Here is a 20,339-nt window from a genome sequence, read left to right on the forward strand (position 1 = left end):
CTCCCCAAAAAAATTGTCTATTCATTCACTTACATAGATGTTGCCTGACCTGCTGAGTTCCTTAAGCATTTTTTTTGTGCGTTTCTACACAACAACTACATATTCAACATAAAAACAGAAAATGCTGGGGGTACTAAATCAGTTCTATTAGGAAATGGGGAGGTGCAACGAGACCTGGGTGTCATTGTACACCAGTCATTGAAGGTGGGCATGCAGGTACAGCAGGTGGTGAAAAAGGCAAATGGTATGTTGGCATTCATAGCAAAAGGATCTGAGTAGTGGAGCAGGGAGGTTCTACTGCAGTTGTACAAGGCCTTGGTGAGACCGCACCTAGAGTACTGTGTGCAGTTTTTGTCCCCTAATCTGAGGAAAGACATTCTTGCCATAGAGGGAGTACAAAGAAGGTTCACCAGATTGATTCCTGGGATGGCAGGACTTTCATATGAAGAAAGATTGGATCAACTAGGCTTGTACTCGCTGGAATTTAGAAGATTGAGGGGGGATCTTATTGAAACGTATAAAATTCTAAATAGATTGGACAGGCTAGATGCAGGAAGATTGTTTCCGATGTTGGGGAAGTCCAGAACGAGGGGTCACAGTTTAAGGATAAAGGGGAAGCCTTTTAGGACCGAGATGAGGAAAAACTTCTTCACACAGAGAGTGGTGAATGTGTGGAATTCTCTGCCACAGGAAACAGTTGAGGCCAGTTCATTGGCTATATTTAAGAGAAAGTTAGATATGGCCCTTGTGGCTAAAGGGATCAGGGGGTATGGAGAGAAAGCAGATACGGGGTTCTCAGTTGGATGATCAGCCATGATCATACTAAATGGCGGTGCAGGCTCGAAGGGCTGAATGGCCTACTCCTGCACCTATTTTCCATGTTTCTATGGATAGGGAAACGGAGTTAAAATCCAGATCAATGAATCTTCATTGGTCTAGCTCCGATGAAGGACTGTTTTGTTAATCTGATGTGTTACCTCTTTTTCTCTCCAGAGTTGATGTTTGGCCACTGAACATCCTAAAATTTTCTGTTTTTATTGGCGAGAAAGATTCTGGTAAAAATATTAATTTTAATATGTGCATTGTGCTTATAAATATATTAAACAGAGGTTCTCGGTATAATTCTGAACTTCGAGGTTTTACGAAGCAGAAAATTTTGAGCTTAACAGTTGTTAAATGTTGTTCCTTTATAAAATTCATGTTAATAGAAGCACTTGATTTGAAATAATTCAGAGTGTTAATTTAACTAGTCCTGTTTGAATTTAGAATGTATAAGGATGGGTGATAGCCATGGGTAAAAAAAATGACAACATAAGGATCTAATGTAAAGTGATTTGCGATGTTCAATCATTTCTGTCTTTGATTTTTCAGGACTGATCCCAGCAGGGTAATCCACTACAATGGTGGAACAATGATAGCCAGTGGCTCATCAGACAGAAAAATACGATTTTTGGATATCAGTCGTTCCAAAGACATTACCAATGTCATACAGGGGCATGCGGGAAGCATCAAGGCACTCTTTCTATGTGAGGAGCACAATTTTGTCCTTAGTGGAAGTTTTGACCTCAGCATCAGGTGGGAGTTAAAGTACTTTAATCCAAATTTCTTAGTAAGGAGCACATTTCTAAATAAAATGTTTAATTGTTTAATTTGTTAATTGTTCACTTTTAGACGGTGGAACCTGATGACAGGGTCGTGTATGACCATATACCGTGGTCACATGGGATATATAACCTCTCTTGAACTGCACAAGGACAGGCTTGTATCAGGGGCAATGGACTGTCTGACCAAAGGTTAGCCAAACTTCAGGTAATATCTTACCCTAATCTACCTGGGAAGCACTTGCGTCTGAACAAGATTCCACTTTTCTAACTTGTCCAGGGTCTGCGATGCTCTGAGCACGCCCACAATATCCTCAAAACAGAGGGTGAGCAGCCAGAAGTCATGATACATATTGGTACCAGTGATATAGATAGAAAAACGGAGGAGGTCCTGAAAACAGAACAGCAGCCAAGATGTGGGGTTGACTTTGCAAAAGGAGATGGAAAAGGCATGTAATAAGGGTAATGTCACAATTGTAATGGGGGACTTCAATATGCAAGGGGATTAGGAAAATCAGGTTGGTGTTGGATTGCAAGAGGGGGAATTTGTTGAATGCCTATGAAATGGCTTTTCAGAGCAGCTTATTCTTGAGCCTACTAGGGGAAAGGTTATCTTAGATTGGGTGTTGTTATTAGTCCTGGGTCTTATTAGTCAGTTTAACATAAAGGAACCCTTAGGAGGCAGTGATCATAAAATGATTGAATTCAAACTGCAATTTGAGAGGGAGAGGCATAAATCACATGTATTTTTACACAGACTCCCAGGCTGAGTGTGTGTAAAGAAGGCAAATGCAATGTTGGCATTTATTTCAAGGGGAATAGAATTTAAAGACAAGGAGATAATGCTGAAGCTGTATAATCCACTGGTCAGGCTGCACTGGAATATTGCCAACAGTTTTGGGCCCCTTATCTCAGAGAGGATGTATTGTCACTGAAGAGAGTCCAGAGGAGGTTCATGAGGATGATTCCAGGAATGAAGGGGTTACCATATGATGAGCGTTTGTCAGCTTTGGGCCTGTACTCACTGGAATTTAGAATAATGCATGGGGCAATCCCATCTTTTTGTTTTTTTTTTGGTTTTCTCTTGATCTGAGTTTTACTTTTTAGCTGATTGATCTTCAATTTCTTAAAATAATTGAGCAAATTTCCTGATTAGTTCCTTAAATGATGAACAAGCTTTTGTCACTTAGTGCTGATACATTATATCCAGTGTTTCCACTGAAATTCAGCATTTCAGAACAGTGGCATTCTGCCAGCTGTAGAAATTCGTTAGTGTTGGAGATGATAAATCAAATAGTAGCTAATGCCTATCATTACCTTCAACCTGGATTATGTTCTGATAATTTAAGTATGCACCCTAACAGTGATCAGGCAGGTAATGCAATTGATGGTGCAAGGATGCTGAGCTGTAGTAATCCTTTAAGCTAGTTGCCTTATAACTGTTTATGAAGTCAGCTCATTCACTGGGCTTGGTCCATAACACATCTTCCACTTTGGTAATATTTTACTGTTTTCATTTCCACTTTCTTGAGATCTATCTTTGGTTTCCTCCCAGATTCACCATCACCTCCTTTGTCTTGCATCCAGCCTCTTTCTGTTAAACTCAAGCCATTCATTCTTGCTATTCTTTCCACTTCGTCTCCCATTCCTTGCCTCAGCACTTAGCTCATAACAAGATCTGGAATGTTAGTTCTGCTTCTCTCCACATATATTCCTTCTGTGCTACCAGCAATTTTTCTTTTACTTAAGATTCATAATATCTGCTTTTGTAATCCGAAGCAGCAACGCGAGTCTGAAATAACAATCAAATCCAATTTCTATTTGGCCCATTCTGTTAATTTATTTCACTACTTTTGTCAAAGCATGGAATGCTTTAGAATAATTTTGATGGACCAATTTAGATTAGCCCATGTTGTGGTCTGTGAAGCCAGGATAGCTGATTGCTGATAACTCAGCAGTCTTTCTTTTCAAATCTTTTTATTATTATTATTCAAAAATAACACAGGTACATCGAAGTAATAACACTTACAATGCCTCAAGAAAAAGAAATTATCTTAAAGATTGAAAATTTTTGTGAATAAAAAACTCTACTAAGCAAGAAAAGTGAGAAAAAAAAGAAACCCATTGGGGGTAAAACCCCGGAGCCATGCGTCATACAAAAAGCTTCTAAAAATAAACATCAAACCGCCAACAAGAAAGAAAGACATATCAAGAGAAAAAAAATTTACACTTAGATCGTGGAGGAAATCTATCAGTTAGCTGAAATGATAATAACGAGGAAATGGACCCCATCTCTTCTCAAAATCAAATAAAGTTTCAAAGGTTCGACTTATAATTTTCTCCAAACTATGACACAGCATCACTTGAGAGAAAGTGACAAAGTAGGAGCTGATATATCCTTCCATTTCAACAAGATGACCCTCCTAGCTATCAATGTAACAAACGCAATAACATGTTGGTCAGAACTCAGCAGTCTTATACCAATGGGTGCATTAATTCTTTCCCACTCTGAATAGATTATCAGCATTCATTGTTAAATATCAAAATGAATTCCAGAAATTAAACACAAATGGGGAAAAAAAACAGTGAAGTTAATGAGAGTAACGCACGTGAAATGCTGGGCAATCTTGGCAGGTTAGGCAGCATCTGTGGAAATGAATAAATTGTCTAGGTATTGGGTCAAGACCCTTCTTCAAGACTGGAAAGGAACGGTGAAGACACCAGAATAAAAATCTGGTGGGGGGGAGGGAGGATAAGGAGAAGGTGATAGGTGAAGCCGGGTGGGTAAGAAAGATAAAGGTCGGGAGCGGAAGGAATCTGATAGGAGAGGAGAGTGGACCATAGGAGAAAGAGGAGGAGGAGGGAGAGGTTATAAGCAGATGAGAAGAGGTAGGAAGCCCGAGTGGGGAATAGAAGAACGTGGGAGGGGAAGGAAATATTTTTGCCTGAAAGAGAAATCAATATTCATGCCGTCAGGTTGGGGGCTTCCCAGACAGAATATAAGGTGTTGCTCCTCCATCCTGAGGGAGGCTTCATCTTGAACAAGAGGAAGCCATAAACTGGCATGCTGGGACGGGAATGGGAATCTGAATTAAAATATCTGGCCACCAGGAAGTTCCATTTTTGGCAGATGGAGTGGAGTGCTCAATGATGTGGTCCCCCAATTTACGATGGGCCTTGCTGATGTAGAGGAGGCCACGTTGGGAGCACCAGGCGCAATAGACGACACCAGCAGCTTCACAGGTGTTCCCTCACCTGGAAGGACTGTTTGGGGCCCTGAATGGAGGTGAGGAAGGAGGTGAACAGGCACTTCGGCCACTTGCAGGGATAAGTTCCAGGAGGGAGATTGGTGGGGAGGGATGAATGTACTTTGAATTTTTGAATCATGGAGGAAGCAACCCCTGCAGAAAGTGGGGCGGGGGAGGTAAACACATGTTAATGAGAATTATTATTTGTAACTGATCTTTAAAAGGTGCCTTAATGGTGTGAACTTTGTAAATGGAGTGCAATTTTCTGTCCCTATTTCACAAAATTTAGCATTTAAAATACTTAAATATTAATTGAATTCCATCTTAGACACATAAAAATATGGAATTTAAAACTATTGCATTAAATGTTCTGTAGCTCAGTGACAGAATCAAACCAAATGAGTATTATGGAGATTTATATGGTCTTGGCAGCATCAGTGTTATGTAAAAACATGAAGCTAGAAGCAGTTGCTTTAATTTACTCTTTAGCCTCATCAGTGAAGCAGATGCAAGTTTCACAAACACTAGTTGAGAGAATGAAAATGTCATTCATTTTGATATTTATGCCAATTTCAATAAATACAATTAATCTTAGTATGCTGCAGTATCAATTTAACGAAGTAATTCCCTATTTGTTTCTGTTGTTAACATCCTTGCCTTTTTGGAAGTGAACTTTCTCATGTATTTCTCCACAGTGAAGGATCAGGTTGATTTATTACCTAATTTCATGCCATAATTCAGATCTTACCTATCACATACTGTGTCCTTGAATACAGAGCTATGTTCAACATTAGTCATTTTATCATAATTGGCTATATTATCAATGATAAATCTGTCACTGAGATAATTCAGTCAATGTGGAATCTTGTTTTGAACAGTGTACTACTGGTGTTGCTTAACATTGTTTAAAATAATTTTTTTAAACCACCAGTATGGGACCTCGAGCAAGGAAAATGCCTGTCAAGCCTCAGGCATAATAAGCCAGTTCTGTCTGTGGCTATTAGTGAGAAGAATGTGATAAGCGGCTGTGAGAATGGAGAAATCTACATCTGGAACCTCGAATCAAACTCAATAGCTAAGGTATTCAAGAAAGAACAGATCAATTTTTTCTTCAGTGCATTATCCCACTGGACAATAGGAATATGACACAACAGTAGGGACAGCATCAGAAACTAAGTGAACTTACCCTCTTCTACAATTTAAAAGTAATCTTTATTCATAAAAAGATCAAACGTATGCAATGCAATGCAGATTATTCGAGGCAATTTTTTCATAACAATTATGTTCTCCCACTAACATTAGCCTGTAATCAGTTATCATTCATATACAATAATAATTGACAGTTCACAGACTTCAATTAATTAGTGCGTAATGGTTGGAGAGCTCCAAACTGTAAACATTATACTGACTGCACACAACTTCAGCAATCCCTTAGTACATAGTTCTCCACCTCAGTGCATGCCACTTGCAGCAGTTGATCACGAAAATCAGGGAGTTTTGGGATTGTCAGCGGGAATCTTTCATTGCATTGTTCCCTTTCCTGCAATAGATTCCGGGGAAATAACAGTACAAGGTGCATTATGTAATCCACATTATTCAGTGTGTATCCCTGAAAATAACTGTGGTGAACTACATATACCTGTCTGGACATGCCCCCTGCTGACTGCTCCTGTGGCTCCTCCCACAGACCCCAGTATAAAAGCAATTGAGGTCTGAGCCCGGCCCTCAGTCTCCAGGATGTAGTATGGTGGTCAGTCACTGCTTGTTCTTTCTTCCAGTCACTAAAAGCCGATATCTCGCCTTCACGTCTCAGAGAGAGTTATTGATGGTGCATCAATAACCTACACAGCAGAGCCTCCACTATGCAGTTGTTGGTTACAAACTTCCACAAATGCACTACATCTCTTCCTGACAAGGACACATTCTGGAAATGGACGCACAAGTGTCTCACTCCCGATGCATCCATCACAAGGACAATATGCTCTGTGTCCAAAATCTGGCCATACACAACCATCATCTTTCCGGTTTGCATTAGCCAAGGAAAACCACGTGTGAGCAATCAACTGTGGAGGTTCAGCACTACCCTGTTTACATAACTATTATAAGGATGCCCTTCCCTTGGACAACATCAGTGGCGTGGAGAGGGGAGACTTGCAGTTTGGGCAACTGCTGGTCTTCCATAAAAAAAATCTTGACCAGGCTGGCGCCCTGGGAACTTTCCAAGGTGCAAATCCGTGGTCTATCCAGACTAATGGAGGCCTACATAAGGATACATCCTTGAACTTAATTCATATTAAGTACTCATTGAAGTTCTTGTTTTGCTTAGCTCTCTTAATGATGCTTAGCATTAGCCCTGCTGGTAGATGTATGATCAAGTAGTAACAGGCATGATGGGCTGAATGGCTTAATTATGCTCTTATGCCTTATGGTCTGTGGTACTTAATGTAGGATCTGTTAAGTCTATACTATACAGTATGCAAAATGCTAGTTTAAGTTAATTGTGCATTTCTCTCATTAGGTTGGTTGGCCACAGTATTTGTTTCAGTTGATGCATTTTCCTTTCCCAATATTCAGATTCTGAGTGGTCACCAGGGCCCAGTCACGTGTTTGTCTTTCGACCAATGGCACTTGGTTAGTGGGAGCAAAGATGAAACTGTTAAGGCCTGGAGTATGATTGGCAAATTTAATAAATGTTTATTGACATTCAGGCATCCAAGGTGAGTAATTTGATTGAATGAAATGCATACTAATTCTAAAGTCTGAAAATTGTTTTTCCCAGTGTGTTATGTGTTATATCTAACATCTGTTTTTCCATTACACAAGTTGAACAGACAATGATTATTTTCTCCATCATGGTGCCGGAAATTTCTCTGCCCTTTTATTCCTTAATGTCACAATATTGGTGCAAATCTCTCGAATGCTTTTTTTGAGGGAAAAAAACACCTTTTAAAGGCTGTGAAATATGTTAGTGCTAATTGGAAAAAGAAAACTTTGCTGTAGGATTCCCTTGTATGTCACCGTGCTGGCATTACTACGCAAACTTATCGGTGTTAGTACTGAGGCGCATCAGCCAGCCCTGAAGGGTGCTGTAAGATGAGGTGTGATATGGTGAACGGAGAACGGCAACAACCTGCCTAATGTAGCTGTAATCAGCAAATTGTGAGCAGCGGCATGGTTTGGCAGATGAGGACAGGAATGATCCTGAGAGCAGTGACCAACATTGTGAGAGCTATTCAGGCCCAGGTGACTAAGCTTGAGCCTGAATTCACAGATACCCAATTCAGCTACTTCACCGTGGGCATGTCAGGCCTCAGCACCCAACAGTTTATCCACCTGAACTTCACTGGAAGTTATGCTTCTATCTACCCTGAATGGAGATGCAATATCCAAACAGATTATTGTTCCTGAAGAGAGTCAGGATTCATTTAAAATGGATTCAACAGTGGCTGGATGGGAGATACCAGAGAGTAGAGGCGGATAACTGTTTGTCAGGTTGGAGGCCGGTGACTAGTGGTGTGCCTCAGGGATCTCTACTGGACCCAATGTTGTTTGCCATATACATTAATGATCTGGATGATGGGGTGGTAAATTAGATTAGTAAGTATGCAGATGATACTAAGGTAGGTGGCATTGTGGATAATGAAGTAGGTTTTCAAAGCTTGCAGAGAGATTTAGGCCAGTTAGAGGAGTGGGTTGAAAGATGGCAGATGGAGTTTAATGCTGTGCACATTTTGGTAGGAATAATCAAAATAGGACATACATGGTAAATGGTAGGGTATTAAGGAATGCAATAGAACAGAGTAATCTAGGAATAATGGTACATAGTTCCCTGAAGGTGGAATCTCATGTGGATAGGGTGGTGAAGAAAGCTTTTGGCATGCTGGCCTTAATAAATCAGAGCACTGAGTATAAGAGTTGGGATATAATGTTAAAATTGTACAAGGCATTGGTGAGGCCAAATTTGGAGCATTTTGTACAGTTCTGGTCACTGAATTATAGGAAAGATGTTAACAAAATAGAGGAAGTACAGAGGAGGTTGAACGAGTTAGGTCTTTATTCTTTGGAGCGTAGAAGGTTGAGGGGGGACTTAATAGAGGTATTTAAAATTATGAGGGGGATAGATAGAGTTGATGTGGATAGGCTTTTTCCATTGAGAGTAGGGGAGATTCAAACAAGAGGACACGAGTTGAGAGATAAGGGGCAAAAATTTAGGGATAACACGAGGGGGAACTTCTTTACTCAGAGAGTGGTAGCTGTGTGGAATGAGCTTCCAATAGAAGTGGTAGAGGCAGGTTTGGTATTGTCACTTAAAAAGAAATTGGAAAGGTATATGGACAGGAAAGGAACGGAGGGTTATGGGCTGAGTGCAGGTCAGTGGGACTAAGTGAGAGTAAGCGTTCAGCACGGACTAGAAGGGCTGAGATGGCCTGTTTCTATGCTGTAATTGTTATATGGTTATATGTTATATAGTCCTCCATCCTATCTGTGAAGTCAGAATGCCTCCATTTCACATTCACAAGCTATTTTTTTGTATAATTTGTCAGTGTGCATTTTCATGTCTTGAAAGTATTGTGGTACTCGGCTCGGAAAGCTGCACAGGGTGTGTGGGAACCCCAACAGAATAGGATTTCTGCCTTTCAATCGTTTTCTGCCAGTTAGTGGATTTTACAGGATAAATTAACTGGTCTTGCTCCTGGTTACCCCACTGTTGTAAACACACTCACTTACATTCATCTCCAAGGTTTTCCAAAGCTCAGGAACCCAGGTTAAAATAGAAAAGCTAATAAAGAGATGGAATACAGACTCCAAAAATTTCAACAACTGTCCTAACCACCAGAAAGATGAAAGGCACCAGAAGGCTGCCTGCCTTCTTCATTACTACCAGAATTAATGGCAAATAGATGGGGTTACTGTTTCAAATTTATTAATATTTTGCCTTTTTGTAGTTTAATGGTCAACCTTAACTTAACCTATCACCCTTTATTATTTTTGATTTCCCTCATTGATTTACTTTGTATTTCAACAGCACAAAATGTCAGTTGAAGTTGTTAGAGTTTTGTTTATAGCCCTTTCACACTGCAGGTTGTTAGAATGTAATGTGTGACCCTATCACGCGGCAGGTTGTTAGAATGTAATGTGTGACCCTATCACGCGGCAGGTTGTTAGAATGTAATGTGTGACCCTATCACGCGGCAGGTTGTTAGAATGTAATGTGTGACCCTACCACTTGGCAGGTTGTTAGAATGTAATGTGTGACCCTATCACGCGGCAGGTTGTTAGAATGTAATGTGTGACCCTATCACGCGGCAGGTTGTTAGAATGTAATGTGTGACCCTACCACTTGGCAGGTTGTTAGAATGTAATGTGTGACCCTATCACGCGGCAGGTTGTTAGAATGTAATGTGTGACCCTATCACGCGGCAGGTTGTTAGAATGTAATGTGTGACCCTACCACTTGGCAGGTTGTTAGAATGTAATGTGTGACCCTATCACGCGGCAGGTTGTTAGAATGTAATGTGTGACCCTATCATGCGGCAGGTTGTTAGAATGTAATGTGTGACCCTATCACGCGGCAGGTTGTTAGAATGTAATGTGTGACCCTATCAAGCGGCAGGTTGTTAGAATGTAATGTGTGACCCTATCACGCGGCAGGTTGTTAGAATGTAATGTGTGACCCTATCATGCGGCAGGTTGTTATAGACAATAGACAATAGGTGCAGAAGTAGACCATTCGGCCCCTCGAGTCTGCACCGCCATTCTGAGATCATGGCTGATCATTCACTATCAATACCCAGTCCCTGCCTTGTCCCCATATCCCTTGATTCCCCTATCCATCAGATATCTATCCAGCTCCTTCTTGAAAGCTTCTTGTTAGAATGTAATGTGTGACCCTATCACGTGGCAGGTTGTTAGAATGTTGTTTATGACCCTGTCACATTGCAGGGAGGTACTCTGTCTGCATCATCTTTACCTACGGGTACTCAGCAGCTGCAGTGATGGGAAGATCAGAATTTTTGACCTGTACCGTGGCACCTGTCTAAGAGTGATGAGAGCAAGTGGCCGTGGTGATCCCGTGCTTTCCTTTCACCTTTCTGAAAAGAGGTCGGTATGATGTAAATTTCTAGAAACTAAGGAACCACATTGCCCGGTTCACTTCTGAACACACTGCTCCTCTGGTTAATTGTGCCTTTCCATTGCTCATCCCTGCTCTTGGTTCACCCTTCCAGGTCCACTTCAGCTCCCACCTCCATCTCAGGTCAGCTTGATCTCTACCCTGTCTTCTCTCCTCCAAATTGGCTGTAACTCCACCCTGCCGGACCCACAGCTGGTCCCAAGTGTCGGACTCTGAGGCCCTTTACTGTTGCGCGTTCTATGGTTCATTGCTGTTTCGCCCCACACGGTTATCACCCTTTCTGCCCTGCTTGTTTTCCCACCCTACCAGGCCTAGGTGTAGTCTGCCACTCAGGGTCATCCTGCTTCCATCGCGCTTCTCCCTGCAGTAAGTTTAACATGGGTTGCTCTGTCACTTTTGCTTCGCTCTAAGCCTGTAATTACCATGGAGATATCCAGGCCCCACTCTTGGTTCAGCCATAAACATTACCCAATGTGTGCCTTCTTCTTGGGCCATCAACTCTCAGTGAAGCATAGGTCACTGATGATATCCCATCTCCATCATCCAAAGTCGATGGTATGGTTGTTCATCAATGTTTCTGTAATGCACTGTATTCACTGTACAGGGGATTGGCCTAGGCCAGAGCCCTATTGACCAGCTTTACCTGTTTCCATATCTCACAACAATGACGTAGGGTTGGACTTTCAGAAGCCAAGTTGTGCCTGTACAACCCCAATGTGGTCGAACCGTAATTTCCTCCCAAGATTAGAGGCATACTATACATGCCAGCCTTGTTAGAAATGATGGTAACATATGAATGAATGTAATTTTGTTTTCTTTCTCTGAGAATGACCGCCAATTTCTTCACTGTTTCATTTAGCATTGTAATAAACACTGTTGCTGCTGTGATCGCATTTCGCTTTGAGGATGTCACGTGGGATTACGCAGCACCATCGTCAATCATCGAAAGTCCAGCACAAGAAGACTTATTTAAAATGGCACCATTGAGGAAACAGCCACACAGTTATGTTCGTGCTCAGCGCATGAGAAGAATTGGTTCTACCAATGAAAAGATCTATCATAGACAGGAGTATATCACACAACAGGGTCTGTCCCATCATACACGCTTAATGTCAAGCCGATGTATGCAACTGGCACAAAGTAAGTCTTTTAGAAGTTCTCAGATAGTTATTTCTAAAATATTTAAAAAATCTCAGTTGTGATCATGGGATCTTATTGCATTGAAAATTTAACACAGTTAAGTAAAGATAAACATGATGTTGATTGATATTACTTTGGACTTGGTTTCCTTCAAGATATTATTTATCTTTTTGTTACTCTTTGGAAGGAATTCAGTCAGATTCTATGAAGGTTCCAAACTTGAGGGAATTTCAGTACTACGGTCCAGAATCAATGCTTGTTAACCAGAAATCAGAATTTCTATCCAAACAATCACCAACTGGTTGTGTGTCCATTGGCCCAGAAGTGTTCTCTCAAGGAAGAATAAGTGATTATACACTGTCCAGCAGTGGTTATGGTGAGATACTAAAAAAATTTATATTCCTATATTTGATTTATATCCAAATAAATTTTAGTAGGTCAGATAAATAGACTGTGATGATATTCTTCCCTTTTGCTTCTTTGACTGGTGGCTTATTATTTCCCCTCAATAAAGTGTTCTCATTTATGAACTTTCGGTACTAAAAAACAACCTGGAATTGTTGTTTTATTAGCAGCACAATACTCTCATGGAAAAACACGTTAGGATTCCCAGTTTTAAGTTCTTTAGAGTAAAACTCAAATTAAAGAAAGTTCTCATTGATATCTGAACAGCTGCCCAAAAGGTTGCAGACAATGTGGGGAAATTTGAAACTTCCAGTTAGTTTAGTGGCCTGAAACATTCAATATTTTATTTAAAGCGACAACGATTACTCATTAATTAGGTAGGAGTGATCACCTGCCCATGTTTGGGAATCTTGAGTGTGAAGGGCAGCCACTCAGCAACAAGACAGAACTGCCTCCTGATTTTGTGGGGCTTAAGCTAGATAGGTTCTTTCAGCTCCTACAATATCTTGCTTTGTTGCTGGTGATTCTATATTTCTTTGGAGTGACATATTGAGTAGAATTTAGTTTTATTCCTTACATGCTCCCAGTAATATTATTGTGGCATATTTGCAACCTGCTGTTTCATCACTATCATGGTAATTGAAATGGCAATCTTCTTCACTGGGTTTTGAGTGCCTAGAGTTGGTCTCCCACATGTACAGCAGAATTATTCAGTAGTCATCAGGGCAAAGCCATTATTGACTTTATCTTTCTCTAAGTCAATTTGCTAATTCAGCATGGTCTCAGGAATAAGTTGTGCTTGTTTCTGTAGCATGAATGGAACTTTGCCTTCCCTGACTTAAACAATTGAGCTGGTGCAAATACCGGGAAAAAGCAGTTAACGTTACTCTATTCATAGTGTATAAAATTGTGTTAAATGTGATCTATTTTGTTTATCAAATTCTCTCAATCCACAACCAACAGGCAACAACAGTATATCTGGGTTTAACCTCATGATGAAAGCACCCTATCTTCTTTGACTTTTAGTATGGCTGTAATAAAGAAATTGATTTCTTAAATGAAGATAAAACTAAAATACCTTTGGTTGGTCCCAAAGCCAAGAGAGATAAACTTGGGAACTTGGCTCCCTTTGTAAAATAAGAAGTTAATGAGCATGAGTGTTATCCTTGATTCGGGTTTTAATTTTCAATCCCACATGAAGAAATGTGACTAGAGCAGCATTTCCACACTTAAGGAATATTGCAAAGTTTCTGTCATGTAATGGTGCTGAAAAATTAATTTATGCTTATATATTGAATAGACTAGATTACTTGTTACTGATCTTCCAAAGCAAACTATTGACAAAGTTCAACTCACTCGGAACGCCACTGCTAGACTTTAACTAGAAGTAGGATAAGGGAACATGTCAATCCCATTCTAGCTACTCTGCATTGGCTTCCTGTATATTTTGGAATTGATTTTAAAGTTCTCTTACTTATTTTTAAAGTTCTTAATGGTCTGGGACGAGAGTACATTACAGAATTGTTTTTGTTATATAATCCAGTTGCCTTCTTCCGCCCATCTCGTAAACAATCTCCCTCAAAAGGTAATTGGCCAGTCAGCTCTTTTTAATTACACTCCCAAACTGTGGAATTCAATGCCTAAAACTAGAAGTGTTTGCAGACCCAGTTGACACTTTTAAATGTTGGCTCAAAACCTATTTACTTAACCTTTTAACTAATATCTTGTCTTTTATTATTTTTTTCCCATATTTGTACTTTTATCCACTGTAAAGCACTTTGAACTACATCAACTGTATGAAAAGTGCTCTATAAATAAAGTTATCATTATTATTATCTTGGGTTTGCATTTCCTCATCTCCTTAATTGAAGGGAATTTAACAGCAATAGAACTAGATCGATATTTGTAGCATAAACAAAATAGTCCACAGGATTATTTCAGCTGTGACAAGGATGCTCAGGCTCATCATTACTAAAGTGTTATTTAAAAAAAAAGCACTTGCGTGCATTTGCTGCTAGTATTTTAATTATAAATTCTGAATATGTCAGTTATTCCACTGTCTGTATAAGTTACCAGTCATGGCTCAGTGCCAGCAATCTTGCCTTTGGTCTGAAGCTTACTGTTCAAATCCAAATCCTGTCCCTTTGGCATGCAGTCTCTGTTCCCACACCAGGGCAGAGGCTACATTTTGGATGAGACATACCCCCACAGGGACATGTATAGAAATATGACAGCCTTTTAAGTCCTTTAAACAGATGCATGCATACATTCCTTAAGCTGCTTAATAAATTAAGAGGGACTAAAGTTCCTGTCCCCAACCCCACATCAACACCATAGCACTCATGTAAATGCCTTTGGTATAAACACAAAATACTTGGTGACAGCATTTTGAAGAGCATAGTAAATTTAGTATATCATCGTAAATGATTATCTCTCTACTATCACTTTAAAGGATTATCATTGCTTTTTGAGGGATATAGGGTGAAGTGGCTTCTTTGCTTCACACAATACTTCAAAAGAGTGAAATGCAGGCAAAAGAATGCAAAGAATATAGAGGGTTATTTTAAAAAGATGTTTTACCTGATTTCTATTGCACCTTATTATGAAGGCCACTATGATATAACAAGTTTAAGTTTACGGTTTTTTCGTCTTTGTATAGATAAAAGGACTGATTCGTTGTCAAGAGCTTCGAGGTTTCGATATGCAAGTGAGCAAGATATTTTAAAGCAGATTAAAAAAAACAGGCTGTCTAGGCCAAGAACCTCAGAGAAGATCTACCTGACTGTCAGTACTATTCACAACAGCACTGGATCTAGTGAAACAGAAATAAACACTGTCAATAATATTTCACTCTCTGTTGATTGGGGTCAGCACCAATGTCCTTTGAAAGATATGGAGAGAAGATTTATTGCTAAAAAGCACGCAGTTCAAAGCGGTAAAATAATTGAGAAGGACACTGAATCAACTGAAGAGTATGTTGATATCCAACCCGCTCTTCCCAGTTTTGATTTTAAAAAGCAAAAACCTATGCAGAACTTTGCACTTCAATCCCCCAACACAAAGTGCTTTGCAATAAAGCCAATGATTAAACGATCAAAATCCACTCTAGGGTTTGTAGAGCCTGTCCAATCTTTCAGTCAAAAGAAAAGGCCACAAACTGCATTTGAAGACATAATCAAGAAAAACAAAGTATCAAATGATGCAAAAGAAAGAAATCAACTCAGCGGCTTCTTGGTTCCAGTTTCTACAATACCCTCGGTAGCTGCAAAACCGAAGTCTGAACAGAGTGTAAACATTAACCCATTTCGAAATAGGAGTGGCTTCAAACTTCGGACGCTGAAACAACGAAAAGAATATGAGGAAGAAATAATTGCAGAACAGAATATGAACCGACAAAGACTAGAACAGGAAAAAAGAATAGCTAATCTGAAGGCAATAAAGAAACGTTCTTGAATTTGGACAGAACTTGCCTACAGACCATAGACAGAATACAGCAGATAAAGTAATACAGTAATTGAGCAGAAACCTTTTGCAAGATGCAAGTGTAACATTATAAATGTCATTTTTTTCTGTCCCTTTTCATATAGGTTATTTTAAAAGTTGACAAAGTAAATAAATCTGTAAAGATTTGAAAAAAAAATGAAGGCAGGATAATTTGTTGTGATAAAGGATGAGCCGGTTTGTATTATGAAGAAATAGCTGAAAAAACATGATTTGTCAGTAATGAATGGGAAGTTTACATGCCTCTGCTTGTATATCCTTTCTGACTGCATGGAAACCAGCTATCATGCGCATGGACACAGTAATGTGGGATCATCTCAAAATTCATATTCTGAATAGTCATTAAGTAATAATTAGTTCCTACTGTTTCAATTGGCATTGTAATGATAAGATGGATGATAACTACAATGATTTGATATTGCTTATAAATACATGCAGTTTATAGGAGGTTGTGAAGGACCAGGGTAACCACAGAGGTCAACTGAGATATATTCTTAAGTAGAATTAAAACTGTTAAGGATTTAAACCCAGTTATCTTTGTTACTAGACCCTGCAGAAAGATTTATGAATTGCCAACAATGAGGGAGCTTGGATTTGGAAAAAAATAATTGAGTGCATCCTTGGAAACAAACTTCTGTTTCCTGTTTTTGCCAGAGACAAGAGGACAAATCTAGCTCTATCTATGTATCTATATTTATGAGGACTACTGCCTACTTGACTCTTTGGTCCACTCATCCTTCTACAACCAACTCTTTCTTAACCCTGGACCTTTCCCCTGCCTTCACAATGGATGCAACATTTGTCCTTGCACTCCCTCCTTCAACATCAGCCAAGGATGGAAACAGTCATTTCAGGTGAGGCAACCGGTCACATATATCTCCTCCAATCTTGTCTACTGCATTTGGTGTACCTGATGTGGCTTCCTCTACATTGGCGTGACCTAGAGTTGACTCAGCGACCGTATCTGCAATGTCCATCCCGAGGTCCTAATGTCCACATTCCCAACTGTCAGGATGAAGTCTACAGGAAGCTAGAGGACCAACACATTATATTCTGCTGGGGCACAACTCAATGGCAAGAATGTTGAGTTTTCCAATTTTCAGTACTAGACCTTGCAGAAAGATTTTCGGAATTGCCAACAATGAGGGAGCCTGGTTTAGGAAAACCAATTGAGTGCATGCCTGGAAACAAACTTCTTCTACCCCTTGTTTTTGCCAGAGGCAAGAGGACAAATCCAGAACCAATATGTGACAGCCTAGATACAACTTACGGTACACACAGTAAAGCCTTTAAAATTGGAATGAAGCGATGACGCAAAAGGAAAGTTCAGGAACAAAAATCGAACAAGGTTCTCTTGCCTGTCACTGAAGACAAGTAAACATATTGCAGTACCAATTCCCGAAGGTTTTGTGGGCTCAAGTTGAAAAAAAACTAGAGCGTGTCATTTAGCACCTCACACCTCTTCAGTCGTATATGATCGCTCCCCAAAATACATATCCCTGATTTTGATACAACTTCCTTAATACCTTGGCATAACAAAATTTCATGGCTCTCATGTTTTAAGATGTTATTGATTTAGCATACATTGTTGTTTGCAGAAGGATCTCAAGCTTCTTTTAGCCTTTGCTTGTAGAAGTATCTCCTAACTTCACCCTTGGAAAGCCAGGCTCAAATTTTTAAAACGTCCCTCATGCCCAACCAGTGGGATCATCTTTATTGCAACCACCCCCCCCAACTCATGTACCCCATCTGCACGCTCATCCTTACATTTTGAAAGCTTGAATCGAACCACCTTTTAATCATTTTTATTTCAAAGAATACAACTTGATTTGTACAATCTTAAATAGGTCCTGATGTAGGGTTTTGACGTAAAACATCAACAATTCCTTTCCTCCCACAAATGTTGCATATCCCTTCTGCATACTGTTGCTTAAATTTTAATTATTAATACAGCTTGGTAAATCAACATAACACTCCTTCCAAGTCCCATAGTGCGGTGCCCAGAATAGCTATTGTAATAAAATAAACAGCATTGTGATTGTCTTGTCTCCAAGTATTCCACTAATTTGGCATAAACTAGAACAAGAATAAGCAGCACTTTCTTCCTTTCGTGTTGGAGAAACTACATACCAAGAAAACCTTCCCATTCTTTTAAACCAGACCATTCCCTTAATCCATTAAAAAATGATATTCTCTTTCAATTATATTTCTACTTTAATTGTGTGACTCCCCATTTCATCCACAGGTTTACATTAAATGAAGCATATGATGCTATTGAAAGCAGAGCAGGTTCGTATGAAGTTTATTGCCATTTATTATATCTGTGTACAGTATTTTCCAGTTGAACCGTCAACAACGTATTTCTAAATAATATAAACAGTATATTGTTCCTTAGACCAAAAGGACCTTATTTGGATCACGTTATTTAAATCCTACGATATTGCTTATGTAAATGAAAATTAAAAACAAATAGATGCTGATAATCCCACCCACTGCTGCAAAGAGCAAGTACAGAAATCCCCTGGCCCCTACCTTCCATATCACATTCAATAGACAAGTGGTCACAGTTTCTGCCTGTACCAATAAGATTCCACCAACTAGCTCTGCTTTTCCCTGTTCTCTCCCACTCCTCATGGCATTTTCCCACTCTACGGTTAGAACTATAACACCTGTCCTTTCTCCTCTCTCCTTCCTAAACCATTCCCACTCTGATCTTTGTGGCAGTAGTTGTTGGTGCCAGATCTCGCATCTTCTCACCCCATCTCAGCCAGGCAGGGTTCCCCTAGTCCGTACCTTTCCCCCTATGGGCCTTCGTATCTGGCAGAGCGTCCTTCATCATTTCTGCCAGCTGCTAATCTCCCCCTCACCCCATTCCGTGTTCCACAAGGACCACTGCCTTCATGACTCCTTATTCCACTTATCCCTTTACAACCAGCTCTCTCTTTCCCCTGTCCTCACAGTGGATGCAAGACTTGCCCAAGCACCTCCTCCCTCACCACCATCCGGGGATGTAAATAGCCCTTTCAGGTGAGGCAGAGGTTCACATGTATCTCCTCCAACCTTGTCCTACTGCATTCGGTGTTCCTGATGTGGTTTCCTCTACATCGGCATGACCAAGAGTAGACTTGGCAACCATATTTGCAATGGGCATCTGGAGTTCCTAGTTGCAGACCATGTCAACTCCACCCCTCCCACCTCATTTCCACCTTGATCCATCCATTTTTGGCCTTTCCTACTGTCAGGATGAAGTCTAAAGGAAACTAAAGGAGCAACACATTAAATTCTGCCTGGGCACAACTCAATGTAGACTGGGAGACCGTTTCACTGAACCCCTACGCTCTGTCCACCAGAGAAAGCAGGATCTCCCAGTGGCCACACATTTTAATTCCATGTCCCATTCCCATTCTGATATGTCTATCCATGGCCTCCTCTACTGTCAAGATGAAGCCACACTCAGGTTGGAGGAACAACACCTTATATTCCGTCTGGGTAGCCTCCAACCTGATGACATGAACATTGACTTCTCTAACTTCCATTAATGCCCCTTTTCCCCTTCTATTTATTATTCCCCTTTTTTTCCTCTCTCTGCCCCTCTTACAATCACACCTTGCCTGTTCTCCATCTCCCTCTGGTGTTTCCCTCCCCCTTTCTTTCTCCCTAGGCCTCCCTTCCCTTGATCCCTTCCCTTCTTCAGCTGAGTATCCCTTTTGCCAATCAACTTTCCAGCTCTTAGCTTCATCCCACCCCCTCCTGTCTTCTCCTATCATTTCAGATTTCCCCTCCCCATCCCACTTTCAAATCTCTTACTATCTTTTCTTTCAGTTAGTCCTGACGAAGGATCTCGCCCGAAACGTCAACTGTACTTCTTCCTGTAGATGCTGCCTGCATCTGGTGGTGTCCCATCAGCATTTTGTGTGTGTTGCTTCAATGGCAAGAATATTGAGTTTTCCAATTTTAGCTAATGCCCTCTTTTCTTTGTTTTCCCTCTTCCACCCCTACCCTACCTCTGATCCTCAGGTCCTGCATCTTCCTCACACACCCTCTAAGCCCCCAATCCACCCAACTTTGTCTCCTTGTTGGCATCTAAAAACCAGTCTTATACGGTTAAAATAAATCAACCAGCACTTTCATTTCCAACACCTGCCAAGTGTTTGTCCAATGGCCAATATGGAATATACATTCTGGTTGCATGTATTTGCACTTTATTAAATGTACAACTGGTCATTAATTCAAATATCTAATCAACCAGCCATGTGGCAGCAACTCAATGCATAAGTTCAGAATGGGGGAGAAATGTGATTCAAGTGTCGT

At 40.3% G+C, this 20,339-nt stretch overlaps 1 protein-coding gene across 2 annotated transcripts in view; it reads left to right on the forward strand.

The window, feature by feature from the left end:
• fbxw10 (F-box and WD repeat domain containing 10) overlaps window positions 1-18,371 on the forward strand; it is a 72,097-nt gene extending 53,726 nt beyond the window's left edge. For both annotated transcript variants that reach the window (XM_059948731.1, XM_059948732.1), the window contains 8 exons: window positions 1,372-1,575; window positions 1,672-1,793; window positions 5,781-5,929; window positions 7,424-7,566; window positions 10,793-10,951; window positions 11,842-12,122; window positions 12,310-12,498; window positions 15,187-18,371. In XM_059948731.1, the coding sequence (XP_059804714.1) occupies window positions 1,372-1,575; window positions 1,672-1,793; window positions 5,781-5,929; window positions 7,424-7,566; window positions 10,793-10,951; window positions 11,842-12,122; window positions 12,310-12,498; window positions 15,187-15,980 (2,041 nt within the window). In that variant the 3' untranslated portion in view covers window positions 15,981-18,371. The remainder of the gene's footprint in view (window positions 1-1,371; window positions 1,576-1,671; window positions 1,794-5,780; window positions 5,930-7,423; window positions 7,567-10,792; window positions 10,952-11,841; window positions 12,123-12,309; window positions 12,499-15,186) is intronic.
• Window positions 18,372-20,339: the final 1,968 nt, after the last annotated feature.

Source organism: Hypanus sabinus, chromosome 23 (genome assembly GCF_030144855.1).
Source record: "Hypanus sabinus isolate sHypSab1 chromosome 23, sHypSab1.hap1, whole genome shotgun sequence".
In the NCBI taxonomy this organism is placed as follows: domain Eukaryota; kingdom Metazoa; phylum Chordata; class Chondrichthyes; order Myliobatiformes; family Dasyatidae; genus Hypanus; species Hypanus sabinus.